This window comes from Phocoena sinus, chromosome 4 (genome assembly GCF_008692025.1).
Source record: "Phocoena sinus isolate mPhoSin1 chromosome 4, mPhoSin1.pri, whole genome shotgun sequence".
Lineage (NCBI taxonomy): Eukaryota > Metazoa > Chordata > Mammalia > Artiodactyla > Phocoenidae > Phocoena > Phocoena sinus.
In genome coordinates this window covers 28,778,361-28,792,826 of record NC_045766.1, presented here as the reverse complement: position 1 = coordinate 28,792,826, position 14,466 = coordinate 28,778,361, and the positions used below count along the sequence as shown (strand labels likewise).

The 14,466-nt window shown below is 38.1% G+C and overlaps 1 protein-coding gene across 1 annotated transcript in view; it reads right to left on the bottom strand.

Annotated features, from left to right (window-relative positions):
- The window catches only part of CPB1 (carboxypeptidase B1), a 39,595-nt gene that overhangs the window by 22,301 nt on the left and 2,828 nt on the right, over positions 1-14,466 (bottom strand). Inside the window, exon 3 of the mRNA XM_032630726.1 lies at positions 9,428-9,552. Coding sequence (XP_032486617.1) covers positions 9,428-9,552 — 125 coding nt within the window. The remainder of the gene's footprint in view (positions 1-9,427; positions 9,553-14,466) is intronic.

Here is a 14,466-nt window from a genome sequence, read left to right as displayed (position 1 = left end):
CATAGGAGGGAGATCAGGAGAGGCAGATGAGAGGGGACCTCCAGGAGGAACAGGAGAGGAGTGGAGGAAGCCTGCTGGGCTCCCAGGTGGGGTCCTCTGCCCTCTGAGACCAGAGGTGGGAAGCACACCTGGGCCTCTTCTGTTGAGCCTAAGGCCCCCCGACCCTTGGACTTTTCCAGCCCTGTGGGTCCTAAGCAGAGGCCCCGCCCACCACCCAAACCTCACCCCTACTTAGGCCCTGCCCTCCACAGCCAAGGCCTTTTCCACTTTTTTTTTTCTTCCTTCTCCTGTTTTTTACTATTGTGGCTCTGTTTTACCTTCCAGTTGTTGTTTCGTCTATATTTTTATTTTTATATGTTTTCTAACATAGCTGTTAGTTTCTAATTTTACTTTTTACTTTGTTATTGTCCTTTTTTTTTTTTGGCCATCCTGCACAACTTGCAGGATCTTGGTTCATGAGCCAGGGGTTGGGACAAAGCTCCTGTGGTGGGAGCTCTGAGTCTGAACCACTGGACTAACAGAGAGCCTCAGACCCCAGGGAATATTCATTGGAGTGAGGTCTCCTGGAGGTCCTCATCTCAGCGCCAAGACCCAGCTCTACCCAACAGCCTACAAACTCCAGTGTTGGAAACCTCAAGCCCAACAACCAGTAAGACAGGAACACAAGCTCACTTATAAAAAAAAAGGAAAATGAAAATTGAGACGGCAAAATAAAAATGTCACAGATGAAGGAGCAAGGTAAAAATCTACAAGACCAAATAAATGAAGAGGAAGTAGGCAATCTACCTGAAAAAGAATTCAGAGTAATGGTAGTAAAGATGATCCAGAATCTCTGAAATAGAATGGAGGCATGGATTGAGAAAATACAAGAAATGCTTAACAAAGATCTAGAAGTACTAAAGAACAAACAGACAGAGATGAAAAACACAGTAACTGAAATGGAAAACACACTATAAGGAATCAATAACAGAATAACTGAGGCAGAAGAACGAATAAGTGAGCGGGAAGACAAAATGGTGGAAATAACTGCTGGGGAACAGAACAAAGAATGAAAAGAGTTGAAGACAATCTCAGAGACCTCTGGGACAACACTAAACGCACCAACATTCAAATTATAGGGGTCCCAGAAGAAGAAAAAGAAAGGGTCTGAGAAAACATTTGAAGAGATTATAGTGGAAAACTTTCCAAACATGGGAAAGGAAATAGTCACCCAAATCCAGGAAGCACAGAGCATCCCATACAGGATAAACCCTAGGAGAAACACACCAAGACACATATTAATCAAACTAACAAAAATTAAATTCAAAGAAAAAATATTAAAAGAAACAAGGGAAAACAAAAAATAACATACAAAGGAATCCTCATAAGGTTATCAGCTGATTTTTCAGCAGAAACTCTGCAGGCCAGAAGGGAGTAGTAGGATATACTTAAAGTGATGAAAGAGAAGAACCTACAACCAAGATTGCTCTACCCAGCAACAATCTCATTCAGATTCAACAGAGAACTCAAAAGCTTTTCAGACAAAAGCTAAGAGAATTAAGTAGCACCAAACCAGCTTTACAAATGCTAAAGAACTTCTCTAGGCGGGAAACACAAGAGAAGGAAAGACCCACAAAAAAAAACCCCAAACAATTAAGGAAATGGTAATAGGAACATACATATCAATAATAACCTTGATACAGATGAAGCAGTTTGCAGGGCAGAAGTTGAGACACAGATGTAGAGAACAAACGTATGGACACCAAGGGGGGAAAGCTGTGGGGGGTAGGGATGGTGGTGTGCTGAATTGGGCAATTGGGATTGACATGTATACACTGATGTGTATAAAATTGATGACTAATAAGAACCTGCAGTATAAACAAACAAACAAACAAAAAAACAACTAATACTAAACTTTCTTTGTGTTATTTGTATGGAAATATGTTAATATAAATGTTTCAGACATTACATGAAATTTCTAAAAATCTTATATGTTCTGGTATAATGTAAGTCATAATTCTAGTTATTACTTTAAAATATATATCTCAGAAATAACTAAATTTCCTTGTCAATTGCATTATTATGAACTTTCATCAAATATTTAACCGTGGTCACTTTTAAGTCTTTTGTCATTTACAGATAGTTCTGGGTATACTCTGATGCTTTTGCAGAAATGTTCCTATAAAAGGGTTTCATCTTCAAGGAATTCATGGAAAAGACTGACAAGTACAGGTTTCTGGTAACTGACTATACTGCTGAACTGAATGAATAAGCACTTTCAGAACTCTAATGGAAAACTGATGAATTCATAAAAGTGCTAACAAAAGATCAAGTTGAAAAAAATTAATTACATGGGACTGAGTGAACTGATGAGGATGATTATAATTTTTGTGACTTTCTGTTTGAATAAAAAAAAAAATCCCACAAGGACTCAGAGGTAAAAAATATACAAATCAATTTTCACTGCAAAGTAAAGGAGCTGTTACAGTGGAGGATTACAGGACTGAATGTCAATATTATGACATAGTATGAGTGTGTTTCGTGTTTGGTAATCGCAGTCATTGTTGCTTTTGTTGTGGTCATCCATTTACAATGCTTGGTGTCAGTTTATTTATCTGTTGTAAAAAAAATACAGTGTATGTGTGTGAAAAGAAAAAAAATAATAACCTTGAAAGTAAATGGATTAAATCCTCCAACCAAAAGACACAGACTGGCTGAATGATACAGAAACAAAACCCATATATATGCTGTCTACAAGAGACCCACTTCAGACCTAGCGATACATACAGACTGAAAGTGAAGGGATGGAAAAAGATATTCCATGCAAATGGAAATCAAAAGAAAGCTGGAGTAGCAAACTCATATCAGATGAAATAGACTTTAAACTAAAGGCTGTTAACAAGAGATAAGGAAGGACACTACATAATGATCAAGGGGTCAATGCAAGAAGAATATATAACAATTATAATGTTTATGCACCCAACATAGGAGCATCTCAACACATAAGGCAAATGCTAACAACCATGAAATGGGAAATCAACAGTAACACAATAAAAATAGGGGACTTTAACACCCCACTTACACCAATTGACAGATCATCCAAATAGAAAATAAATAAGGAAACACAAGCTTTAAATGACACAGTAGACCAGATAGATTTAATTGATATTTATAGAACATTCCACCTGAAAGTGGCAGAGTACACTTCCTTCTCAAGTGCACATGGAACATTCTCCAGGATAGATCGCATCTTGGGTCACAAATCAAGCCTCAGAAAATTTAAGAAAATTGAAATTGTATCAGGCATCTTTTCTGACCACAATGCTATGAGACTGGAAATCAATTACAGGGAAAAACCTGTAAAACCCACAAATACATGGAGGCTGAAGTGCACTACTAAATAACCAAGAGATCACTGAAGAAATAAAAGAAGGAAAAAAATACATAGAAACAAATGACAATAGAAACATAACGACCCAAAACCTATGGGATGCAGCAAAAGCATTTCTAAGAGGGAAGTTTATAGCAATTCAATCTCACCTCAAGAAACAAGAAAAATCTCAAATAAACAATCTAACCCTATACCTAAAGCAGCTAGGGAAAGAAGAACAAAGAAAACCAATGTCAGTATAGAAGGAAAAAAATCATAAAGATCGGAGCAGAAATAAATGAAATAGAAATGAAGGAAACAATAGCAAAGATTAATAAAACTAAAAGTTGGTTCTTTGAGAAGATAGACAAAACTGATAAACCCTTAGCCAGACTCATCAAGAAAATAAGGGAAAGGATGCAAATCAATAAAATTAGAAATGATAAAGGAAAATCACAACTGACACCACAGAAATACAAAGGATTATAAGAGACTACTACAAACAACTGTATGCCAATAAAATGGACAACCATGAAGAAATGGACAAATTCTTGGAAAGGTACAATTTTCCAAGACTGAACCAGGAAGAATTAGAAAATATAAACAGACCTATCACAAGTAATGAAATTGAAAGTGTAATTAAATATCTTACAACAAAAAAAAGTCCAGGACCAGGTGGCTTCACAGGCAAATTCTATCAAATATTTAGAGAAGAGCTAGCACCCATCCTTCTCAAACTCTTCCAAAACATTGCAGAAGGAGGAACACTCTCAAATTCATTCTATGAAGCCACCATCACCCTGATACCAAAATCAGAGAGGTATCACAAAAAAAGAAAACTATAGAACAATATCACTGATGAATATAGATGCAAAAATCCTGAACAAAATACTAGCAAACAGAATCCAACAACATATTAAAAGGATCATACACCATGATCAAGTGGGATTTATCCCAGGGATGCAGGAATTCTTCAATATTTGCAAATCAATCAATGTGATACACCATATTAACAAATTGAAGGATAAAAACCATATTATCATCTCAATAGATGCAGAAAAAGCTTTTGTCAAAATTCAACACCCATTTATGTTAAAAACTCTTCAGAAAATGGTCATAGAGGGAACCTACCACAATATAATAAAGGCCATATATGACAAACCCACAGCAAATACTATACTCAGTGGTGAAAAAATGAAAGCATTTCCACTAAGATCAGGAAGAAGACAAGGTTGTACTCTCTTGCTGCTCTTATTCAGCATAGTTTTGGAAGTCCTAGTCACGGTAATCAGAGAAGAAAAAAGAAATAAAAGGGATACAAGTTGGAAAAGAAGAAGTAAAACTGTCACTGTTTGCAGATGACATGATACTATACATAGAAAATCCTAAAGGTGCCACCAGAAAACAAATGGAACTAATCAGAGAATTTGGTAAGGTTGCAAGATACAAAATTAATGCACAGAAATCTCTGGCATTCCTATACACTAACAACGAAAAATCAGAAGGAGAAATTAGGGAAACAATCCCATTTACCACTGCAACAAAAAGAATAAAATACCTAGGAATAAACCTACCTAAGGAGGCAAAAGACTTGTACTCAGAAAACTATAAAACACTGATGAAAGAAATTAAAGATGAGATAAACAGATGGAGACATATACCATGTTCTTGGATAGGAAGAATCAACATTGTGAAAATGACTATAGTACCCAAAGAAATCTACAGATTCAATGCAATCCCTTTCAAACTACCAGTGGCATTCTTCACAGAATTAGAACAAAAAATTTTACAATTTGTATGGAAACACAAAAGACCCTGAATAGCCAAAGCAGTCTTGAGGGATAAAAACAGAGCTGGAGGAATCAGGCTCCCCGACTTCAAACTATACTACAAAGCTACAGTAATCAAGACAGTGTGGTACTGGCACAAAAACAGAAATATAGATCAGTGGAACAGGATAGAAAGCCCAGAGATAAACCCATGCACATATGATCAACCTAATTTATGACAAAGGAGGCAAGAATATACAATGGAGAAAAGACAGCCTCTTTAGTAAGTGGTGCTGGGAAAACTGGACAGCTACATCTAAAAGGATGAAATTAGAACACTCTCTAACACCATACACAAAAATAAACTCAAAACGGATTAAAGACATAAATATAAGACCAGACAGTATAAAACTCTTAGAGGAAAACATAGGCAGAACACTCTTTGACATAAACCACAGCAAGATCTTTTTTGACCCACCTCCTAGAGTAATGGAAATAAAAACAAAAAAATAAATGGGACCTAATGGAACTTCAAAGCTTTTGCACAGCAAAGGAAACCATAAACAAGATGAAAAGACAACCATCAGAACGGGAGAAAATACTTGCAACTGAAACAACAGAGAAAGGATTAATCTGCAAAATATACAAACAGCTCATGGAGCTCAATATCAAAAATGGGCAGAAGACCTAAATAGACATTTCACTGAAGAAAACATACAGATGGCCAAGAGGCACATGAAAAGATGCTCAACATCACTAATTACTAGAGAAATGCAAATCAAAACTACAGTGAGGGGCTTCCCTGGTGGCGCAGTGGTTGGGAGTCTGCCTGCCGACGCGGGGGGCACGGGTTCGTGCCCCGGTCCGGGAGGACCCTACATGCTGCGGAGTGGCTGGGCCCGTGGGCCGTGGCCACTGGGCCTGCACGTCTGGGGCCTGTGCTCTGCGGCGGGAGAGACCACAGCAGTGAGAGGCCCACATACCGCAAAAAAAAAAAAAAAAAAAACTACAGTGAGGTATCACCACACAGCAGTCAGAATGGCCATTATAAAAAAATCTAGAAACAATAAATAGTGGAAAGGGTGTGGTGAAAAGGGAACCCTCTTGCACTGTTGGTGGGAATGTAAATTTATATAGCCACTATGGAGAACAGTATGGAGGTTCCTTAAAAAACTAAAAATAGAATTACCATATGACCCAGCAATCCCACTACTGGGCATATACGCAGAGAAAACCATAATTCAAAAAGACACATGGACCCTAATGTTCATTGCAGTACTATTTACAATAGCCAGGACATAGAAGCAACCTAAGTATCCATCGACAGATGAATGGATAAAGTAGATGTGGCATATATATACAATGGAATATTACTCAGCCATAAAAAGAAATGAAACTGTTATTTGTAGTGAGGTGGATAGACCTAGAGTCTGTCATACAGAGTGAAGTAAGTCAGAAAGAGAAAAACAAATACCGTATGCTAACACATATATATGGAATCTAAAAAAAAAAAAAATGGTACTGATGAACCTAGTGGTGGGGCAGAATAAAGACATAGACTTAGATAATGGACTTGCAGACATGGGGTGGCGGGGGAAGCTGGGGCGAAGTGAGAGAGTGGCATGGACATTTATACACTACCAAATGTAAAATGGGTAGCTAGTGGGAAGCAGCCGCACAGCACAGGGAGATTAGCTCGGTGCTTTGTGACCACCTAGAGGCGGGGATAGGGAGGGTGGGAGGGCTCAAGAGGGAGGAGATATGGGGATATACGTATGCATATGGCTGATTCACTTTGTTGTACAACAGAAACTAACACAGTATTGTGAAGCAATTATACTCCAATAAAGATCTATTAAAAAAATACTGTTATTTTTCTTGGTGCACACATTTTTAATTTTTTCCCATGGTAATTCAGAATCTGATTAAAACTACCAAATGATGAAAGTCTTAGTGAAGAGGGTTGGAACCACTGAAAAATCTGAAAAGCTATTTTGGTAGAACTTGTACAGTAGATGGTTCCTGTTACATAGAAAAAACGACTACAAATTCTTGCCAGCAGGAAACCATCTAAATACATATTAGTTACCACATGAGGTAATAATGGGATGCACAGGGACTGCTTGCAGCCCCGGCAAGGATATTGCTGGTGTGCTGCTCCAGGATTTCTAGGGAGTTATTATTACTTAATATTTAGGAAATTATATGCCACAAATGTGCTAAGCAAAAATTAACAAGATCTTAGCCTTCAGGGAACATCCTATATTCTACGTGAGACAGCATTCACACACAATTCCTTAAACGTTTACACATTAAAAAAAGACATGAATTTTCCTCCTGTTAAAAGGAGATTGTTACCTGATTAGAAGCTGTTTTACTACTTTGTGCTCTGAGTAGAATTAGGATGTCAATTCAGGTGGCTAGGGTTAGCTTATGGTCACTGGTCTTCCTTCTGTTTTTCTTAAAGAACTATAAGGAAACTCATCTTTTTGAATATTATTAAGGGCTCCTATAGGCTAGGATTTTAGAAGTCCATCCTAGTGTAATAGAAAGAGCAAAATATCACAGACGTGAATCTTAATCACATTTTGAAACTTACTGTATTATATCTTTGTTTTAAAAAGGCGGTCAATTCTTAAGGTCACATTTTGACACTTCCCTCAAGCAGAAGCAGATAGCTAAGCTGTGTGAAGCATGATAATGGGGTTAAACAAAACAGTTTCTGTTGACCTTTAAAAGATGTATAATCTACCTCTTTGTACAAGAGTAAACTATAGCAGCATTCACAGCAATAAAAGTATCAGTTGCAATTTACTTACATATTGTTTTATTTCATCTTCACAACAGCCCTTTGAGAGTGGCATTACATATGTCTTCACTTTACGAAGATAAGGTTAGAAGGATCCTTTCCTTATAAAGACAAGGGAACTGAAGCTCAGAAAGGTTAAGCAAATTATCCAAGGTCAGACAGCCAGGAAGTTGCAGAGTCAGGATTTAAGCCTTGTCTGTTTTTTCCCAAGGCATTTGCTTGTTGCATTATGCTGTACCACTTCTTCTAATGGAGATGCAGATTTTTATAGGTGACAATTCTGATATCTTTACTAGCATAAATACTATTCTGTAGTTTTAGGATGTGAAAAATAAGAGAAAATTTCTGTTAAAATTATGTAGGTGACAGTTTCTCAAAATATAATGGAGACTTGAGCTTATGGTAGGGGATTGTTTGCTAAACATTTGAATGTTCAAGACTGGAGTGTGAGATTGTCTCTTTGCTCCTTGCTGATCCACTCTCTGGAGGAAAAACTCTGCTTTAGACTAAAGACCTCATTTCCTCCTTCCCTCAAATGCAGATTGAGGGAGGTTCTAAGCCTTAACATATAGTCTGTTCTCTACCTAGACTATGATTTTTCATTGTCTTTGTTTGGCTAACTCCTCGTCTTTTAGTTCTCAACTGAAGCCTCCTTTCCTAGTATGGCCCTCCGTGATCCCTAGACTTCATCTGTTCCCTTGCAATTCCAGCTCTTTACTCTTCTTGACATCTGTTACACATATTGCAATTCTTTGTTCATTTTCCTCTGAAGGGGATGGGTCCTATCTATTTTTTCAGCATTTGTTATATGTAGACGCTCACTGTCTACTTGTTGGATCAACGGATGGACAACTGTCTCCACTTAGAGGACATTCTCATCTTAAAAGGCTTAGATGGATCAGTGTGGTATTTGGGGAAGATTCATGGAGTGATCAGCTTAGCCACCTCTACTCTAGGCCTTTGGGGAACCACTTTCCTTTCTTTCAGTCCTTCTCTCCATGCCTTCTCCTACCATTAGAGATAGTTGGGGACTTTGGGAGGAAAAAGGACAGAAGGACCACTCAGTCTGACTCTAGTCTGGTCCTTCATCTAAAGGAGCATGAAGAACCCTCATGGCTCACAATAGGTCTGGTGATCACCTGGCAAGAAGACTTGATATGATTTGGGACTAAAACTGTGTTGGGCTGATAATAGAATATCCATTGGTTTGGCCTTTAGTCTATATATCACTTGTAAACCAGTAGCAGGTCAAATATCTGGCTAAAGAGTTGGGATTCAAGAGTCAAACCTGTTTTTATTAGAGCAATAACTAAACACAGAATCTACCAGACTTGACATCTTAAGACTTGGAATTCAGGGCCAGCTCTGCCATGACCTATTTGTGGGGCCCTGGGGAAGCCATTATCTTGGTCTTATTTTTATCTTCTCAGGTTTTTTTTGGAGACCAGGATGAGAGCATACATGAGAGAGAATTTTCATAACTATAAAACATAAACTTACTCGTATTGTAGTTCATTCTGCTTCAGAAAGTCTTCCACAGTGAAAATATCTTCTGCTTTAACACGGAAGTCAACTGTACTGTGAGGTTTGATTTGTGTGACAGAATCTGGTTTCCAGAAGTCAATCTGAATAAGGAATAAGATGTATTGTACTAGACGCCTATAATTCAATGGGTGAATTATCACCAGCAAGCACACTATTGCTGTACTCCAGTGAGTTATTTTCAGACTCAAATTATCCATGAAATCTCTTAAAAATCTCTCCCTTGAATGAATAAGAGTTGCGACCAAGCAGTTAGATGTCAATAAAAGTGTTTACACATACATGCATAGCATTAATTGATTATGAACAAGCATGAAGAGCATATAGTTATCTCCCATAATGCTAGTTAATGGCAGTATTCTATAACTGCTCTCTTCTATTTATTGATTTTCTAGAACAGTTGCTTATTGTGATAGCAGTGTTTGTGGTAATGGATGCATGTGCTGAATGAATGATGCTGAATTAACTGGAGCCACAAAATTTAAAAGCGAGAAATTGAGCTTTCTCTTACTTTTTAGTGGACTCATTTTATGAGTTTATCTTGGAACTCAGTGCTATACAAGTCATAGTAATGTGTGGAACCAAGAACATCCCTGACCTGTGGAGGATCCATCAGGGAGGAAAAATGTATCTTTCCACAGTGGTTATGTTGGAACCATGGCCAGAAACAAAATATTCTTGAGGATCCAATAATGTGCTGACATTTTCATTTGTTCAATTATTCATCAGCTATCACTGAGGACCTACTATGTGCTAGGCTCTGTGCCTGAGACCAGGAATACACTAGTGAGCAAATCAAACATGGGGAGATTTTAGAGGAAATTGTGCACAAAAGTAGTATGACATATTTGATAATTCTAATGTTTTTCTTTGTGGATGTGTGGTTTCAGATCTCCTTTTTCCTTGGGAAAATATTAACCAATGACATTCCGCCTCTCACAGGTCTCTGTTTTTCTGTTCTTTGCTTGAGCTGAGTAAAGGCCTAGAAACCTGAGGTGACCCTGCCATTGGATCTTTCTCTGCCCTGTTTCTCACTGAATACCTGTTTAGATATTTATGAGCTAGTCTCAGGATGGAGATGTGACAGGTGGTGGTACTTAGGACCATTGCTTTGGAACTTAGAAGGGAGTTTGGGCACACTTAGAGGTTGTGAAATAGAAACTGATGATGTAAGATAATAAGATGACTCAATTTTAGATATACCTGTGGAGAATCCAGGTGCCTATATCCTGTCCTGGTAATCTTCAAACCTCTGTAGATGTCTAGAGGGTACTGAATCATGAGTCAGGGTCATAGGGAAGGTCAGGGGAATGGGAGGCAGGGACATTAGGATTACACAGGAGGGATTCCAGAAGAAATAGTGTGAGGATGGTTGTCACTGAGGTATTGAAAAGAGAGAGTACTGATAATTTGACAAGGATTGGCTGCAGAATGTGATCTATTGAGTCAAAGATGAGAGGATAAAGGTGAGAGGTTAAAAGATAGAGGAGGGGGACTTCCCTGGTGGTCCAGTGGTTGAGAATCCGCCTGCCAATGCAGGGCACGCGGGTTTGATCCCTGGTTGGGAAACTAAGATCTCACATGCCAAGGGGCAACTAAACCTGCATGCTCTAGAAGCCCGCACACCTCAGCTACAGAGAAGCCTGCATGCTACAATGAAGAGCCCGTGAGCACAACGAAGATCCTGCGTGCCGCAACTAAGACCCAACACAGCCAAATAAATAAATAGATAAATATTAAAAAAAAAAAAAAGGTAGTGGAGGAAGTATAAAGGCTTATCATGATAAAGACAGAGAAAGCAAGGGCTGGTGATGAATTCTAGCTAGCCAGCATTGTAAAGAGAAGGGCCATGAAGACAAGCACATTATAGGAGAAAGCATATTTTTAAAAGTTAACTCTGAATTTGTGTTCTTAATAAATGCTTGTCATTCCATGGTGGGATGGGAGAGGGAGGTGTATCTTTATTATAGACACAGAGGTTTAGAGTTGGTAAAGCACATAAGCATCTGTAGGCAACTTGACAGCGCCTACTCTCATACGTAACACTGGGGCCTTTTAGCGTGCTCAGGAGACTCCCCACTGCCAAGATCTGCATCTCTGTGCTTGAAAACTCCCCCAAACTGGAAAAAGCCTAACAGCTCGCAGCAGGTAGGAGGTGCCAAAGAAATAACTCTTTCCAGAGAAGTGCTTAACCAATGACCCTAGCAAGTTGATGTCTAAATATTCCAAATCTGTCATTTCTCAGGTGGGATAATTTTGATGCATGTGGTTTGCACCCTTTCCTGGAATTTCTCTGTAGGATTAAGCTCTAGTCATCCTCTGTGATAGCTGGCTTAATAGTGCCCCTTTTGTTTGCTGCCCTCCCTTCTTTGTATCACTCCTCATTTGTCTACCCAGCCTCCCTGTACTTTCCAAATGAAATCTTTGCCCTTGAATCTTTGTCTAAGGGTCTGCTCTGGAAGAACCTACATTAAGATGGTAGCTTCCCACTTAGAGTAACAAATACCTGCACAATATCCTTGGTGATGGTTCTGATACAATCTTGAGTATATCTAGTACTACTTCAGAACAGCCTAATTGCCTTCTGATGGTTTTCCTTCTGATATTAAGTTGAAAGTTGCCTTCCCTAATCGTCTAACCTCTTGTACAAACGTTTGTCCTGGCTCTGCCAAATATTGGGAGAAATTATATATATATATATAAAATTTCTCAACCCCATTTAAGAAAATATATATATATATTTTTAAATGGGGTAGAGAAATCTCATAAGCATGTTTGACAGAACTTGCAGACCTAACTTGAGGTCCTGTAAAAACTCTCCTTTGAGAAGGAGAAAATTGGTCAGCAAACATACCAACATCCAGCACTATGGAGTCCTGTAAATATGATGCAGACTTAGTAACCTGGAGTTAGTCTCCAGGTCTTAGGAGAAACGGAGACAAAAATCAGGAGCAACATTATAGCCTTATAGATGTTTACAATGCATTAAGTGTGGTTACAAATAATGAACTTAAAATATTGGTACAGGGAGATAAATATAAATTTTGGTAATTACCAATACTTTGTGAATGAGATCTATGTTTAAAATATGGAAGTGGAGTAAAGTATGTGATATGAGATATGAGGAGTTGAATTATTATATGTAAAGGAGTTACAAAACTGAGGTTATAAAATTATAAATCCAGGAACCTTAGTGACAACCATTTGTTGGAAGATAAAGCAATATCTTTAAGTGATACCACTGTGGGAATGTCAACTTAATCAGCCAGCTGGCTAATATTTAAAGAGTCTTTCCTAAAATATATTACAAAACCAGCACAAAAGCAAGTAGTGTATTCACCTTAAATTCTTTTGGGAAAAAGAAGGATTCATAAAAGAATAAATATTTGTGTTGGGGAATTTTGGTTCTTCACATATTTACACAAATTTGTTTCTTCATGTTACGTTTGACTATGAGTTGAGCATATGATAGACTCTTCCTTTATCTTGATGGAATTTTCCTTTCTTGTTGGAAGAGGAAATGACTTCTACTCTAGGCCTAGTTCCAGACAGCAGGGAGAAGCTTACAATCATAATGGAAGTGATGGGAACATTGGAAGACTGTAACCAAGTTACCTTGGGCATGCACCTGAAACTACAGAAACAGAGTTCAAGAAAGTACTGAGAAAAGAGAATAGGTTTTGTGGGGAATGTCTCCAATAAAGGAACAAGGAGATAAAATAAAACCCTTACTATACAATTACATATGGAAAGAGGGAGGCTGCTAGAGTCCATTGTGGTCACAGGTCACAGGTCTCAATACATTCAACTTTTAAAAGGACATGTTCAAAAGCAGGGAGGAAGGACACATGGCCAAGGATGAATACAAAGACTAGATGCCCTTGTAATGATCTTATCAGGAAGGCTACAGTCCAGAATATGCTGCACTTGCAAGATTGCTAAGGAGAGTAAAACTTCCTTTTTTTTTAACATCTTTATTGGAGTATAATTGCTTTACAATGTTGTGTTAGTTTCTGCTTTATAACAAAGTGAATCAGCTATATGTGTACATATATCCCCATATGTCCTCCCTCTTGCATCTCCCTCCCACCTTCCCTATCCTAGCCCTCTAGGCGGTCACAAAGCACCGAGCTGATCTCCCTGTGCTATGCAGCTGCTTCCCACTATCTATCTGTTTTACATTTGGTAGTATATATTAGTCCACGCCACTCTCTCACTTCGTCCCAGCTTATCCTTCCCCCTCCCCACGTGCTCAAGTCCATTCTCTAGGTCTGCGTCTTTATTCCTGTCCTGCACCTAGGTTCTTCAGAACCATTTTTTAAAAAATTCCATATATGTATGTTAGCATACGGTATTTGTCTTTCTCTTTCTGACTTACTTCACTCTGTATGACAGACTCTAAGTCCATCCATCTCACTACAAATAACTCAATTTCGTTTCTTTTTATGGCTGAGTAATATTCCGTTGTATATATGTACCACACCTTCTTTATCCGTCCATCTGTCGATTAAAAATCTCTTTTTCAATCATGTTGGAAATAAAATGAATAAAGAAGAAACACGCAGTCTCACTGCTTGGAGCTAAAGTATGTTTGCAGCTGGAAGAGAGGAAGCAGCCAGATTGAACTCTTGTTTGGCTTTTGTCTTTTCTAAGGAGTTATACTATCTCTTGTTTTTTCTACTTCTACTGAGAGATGAAATTACCATAAGTAAAGAAAATTTCAAATATTATGATTTTAGCAGAAAAACCTTCTTTGGAAAGAGAACATTGAGGCCCAGGATAGATAAGCAGAGAGGGGATTAGTCTGGTAATGCAAATTGCATTCAAAATCCTGGATCTAATGACAGTAATGATAACAAACGCTTACATAGTTTTTACTATGTAAGTTCTTTCTAAGTGCTTTACTTATATTACTTCTTTTAAATCTCACAACAATCCTGTAAGGTAAATGCTCTTATTCTTCTTATTTGACAAATGAGAAAGTTGAGACCCAGAGA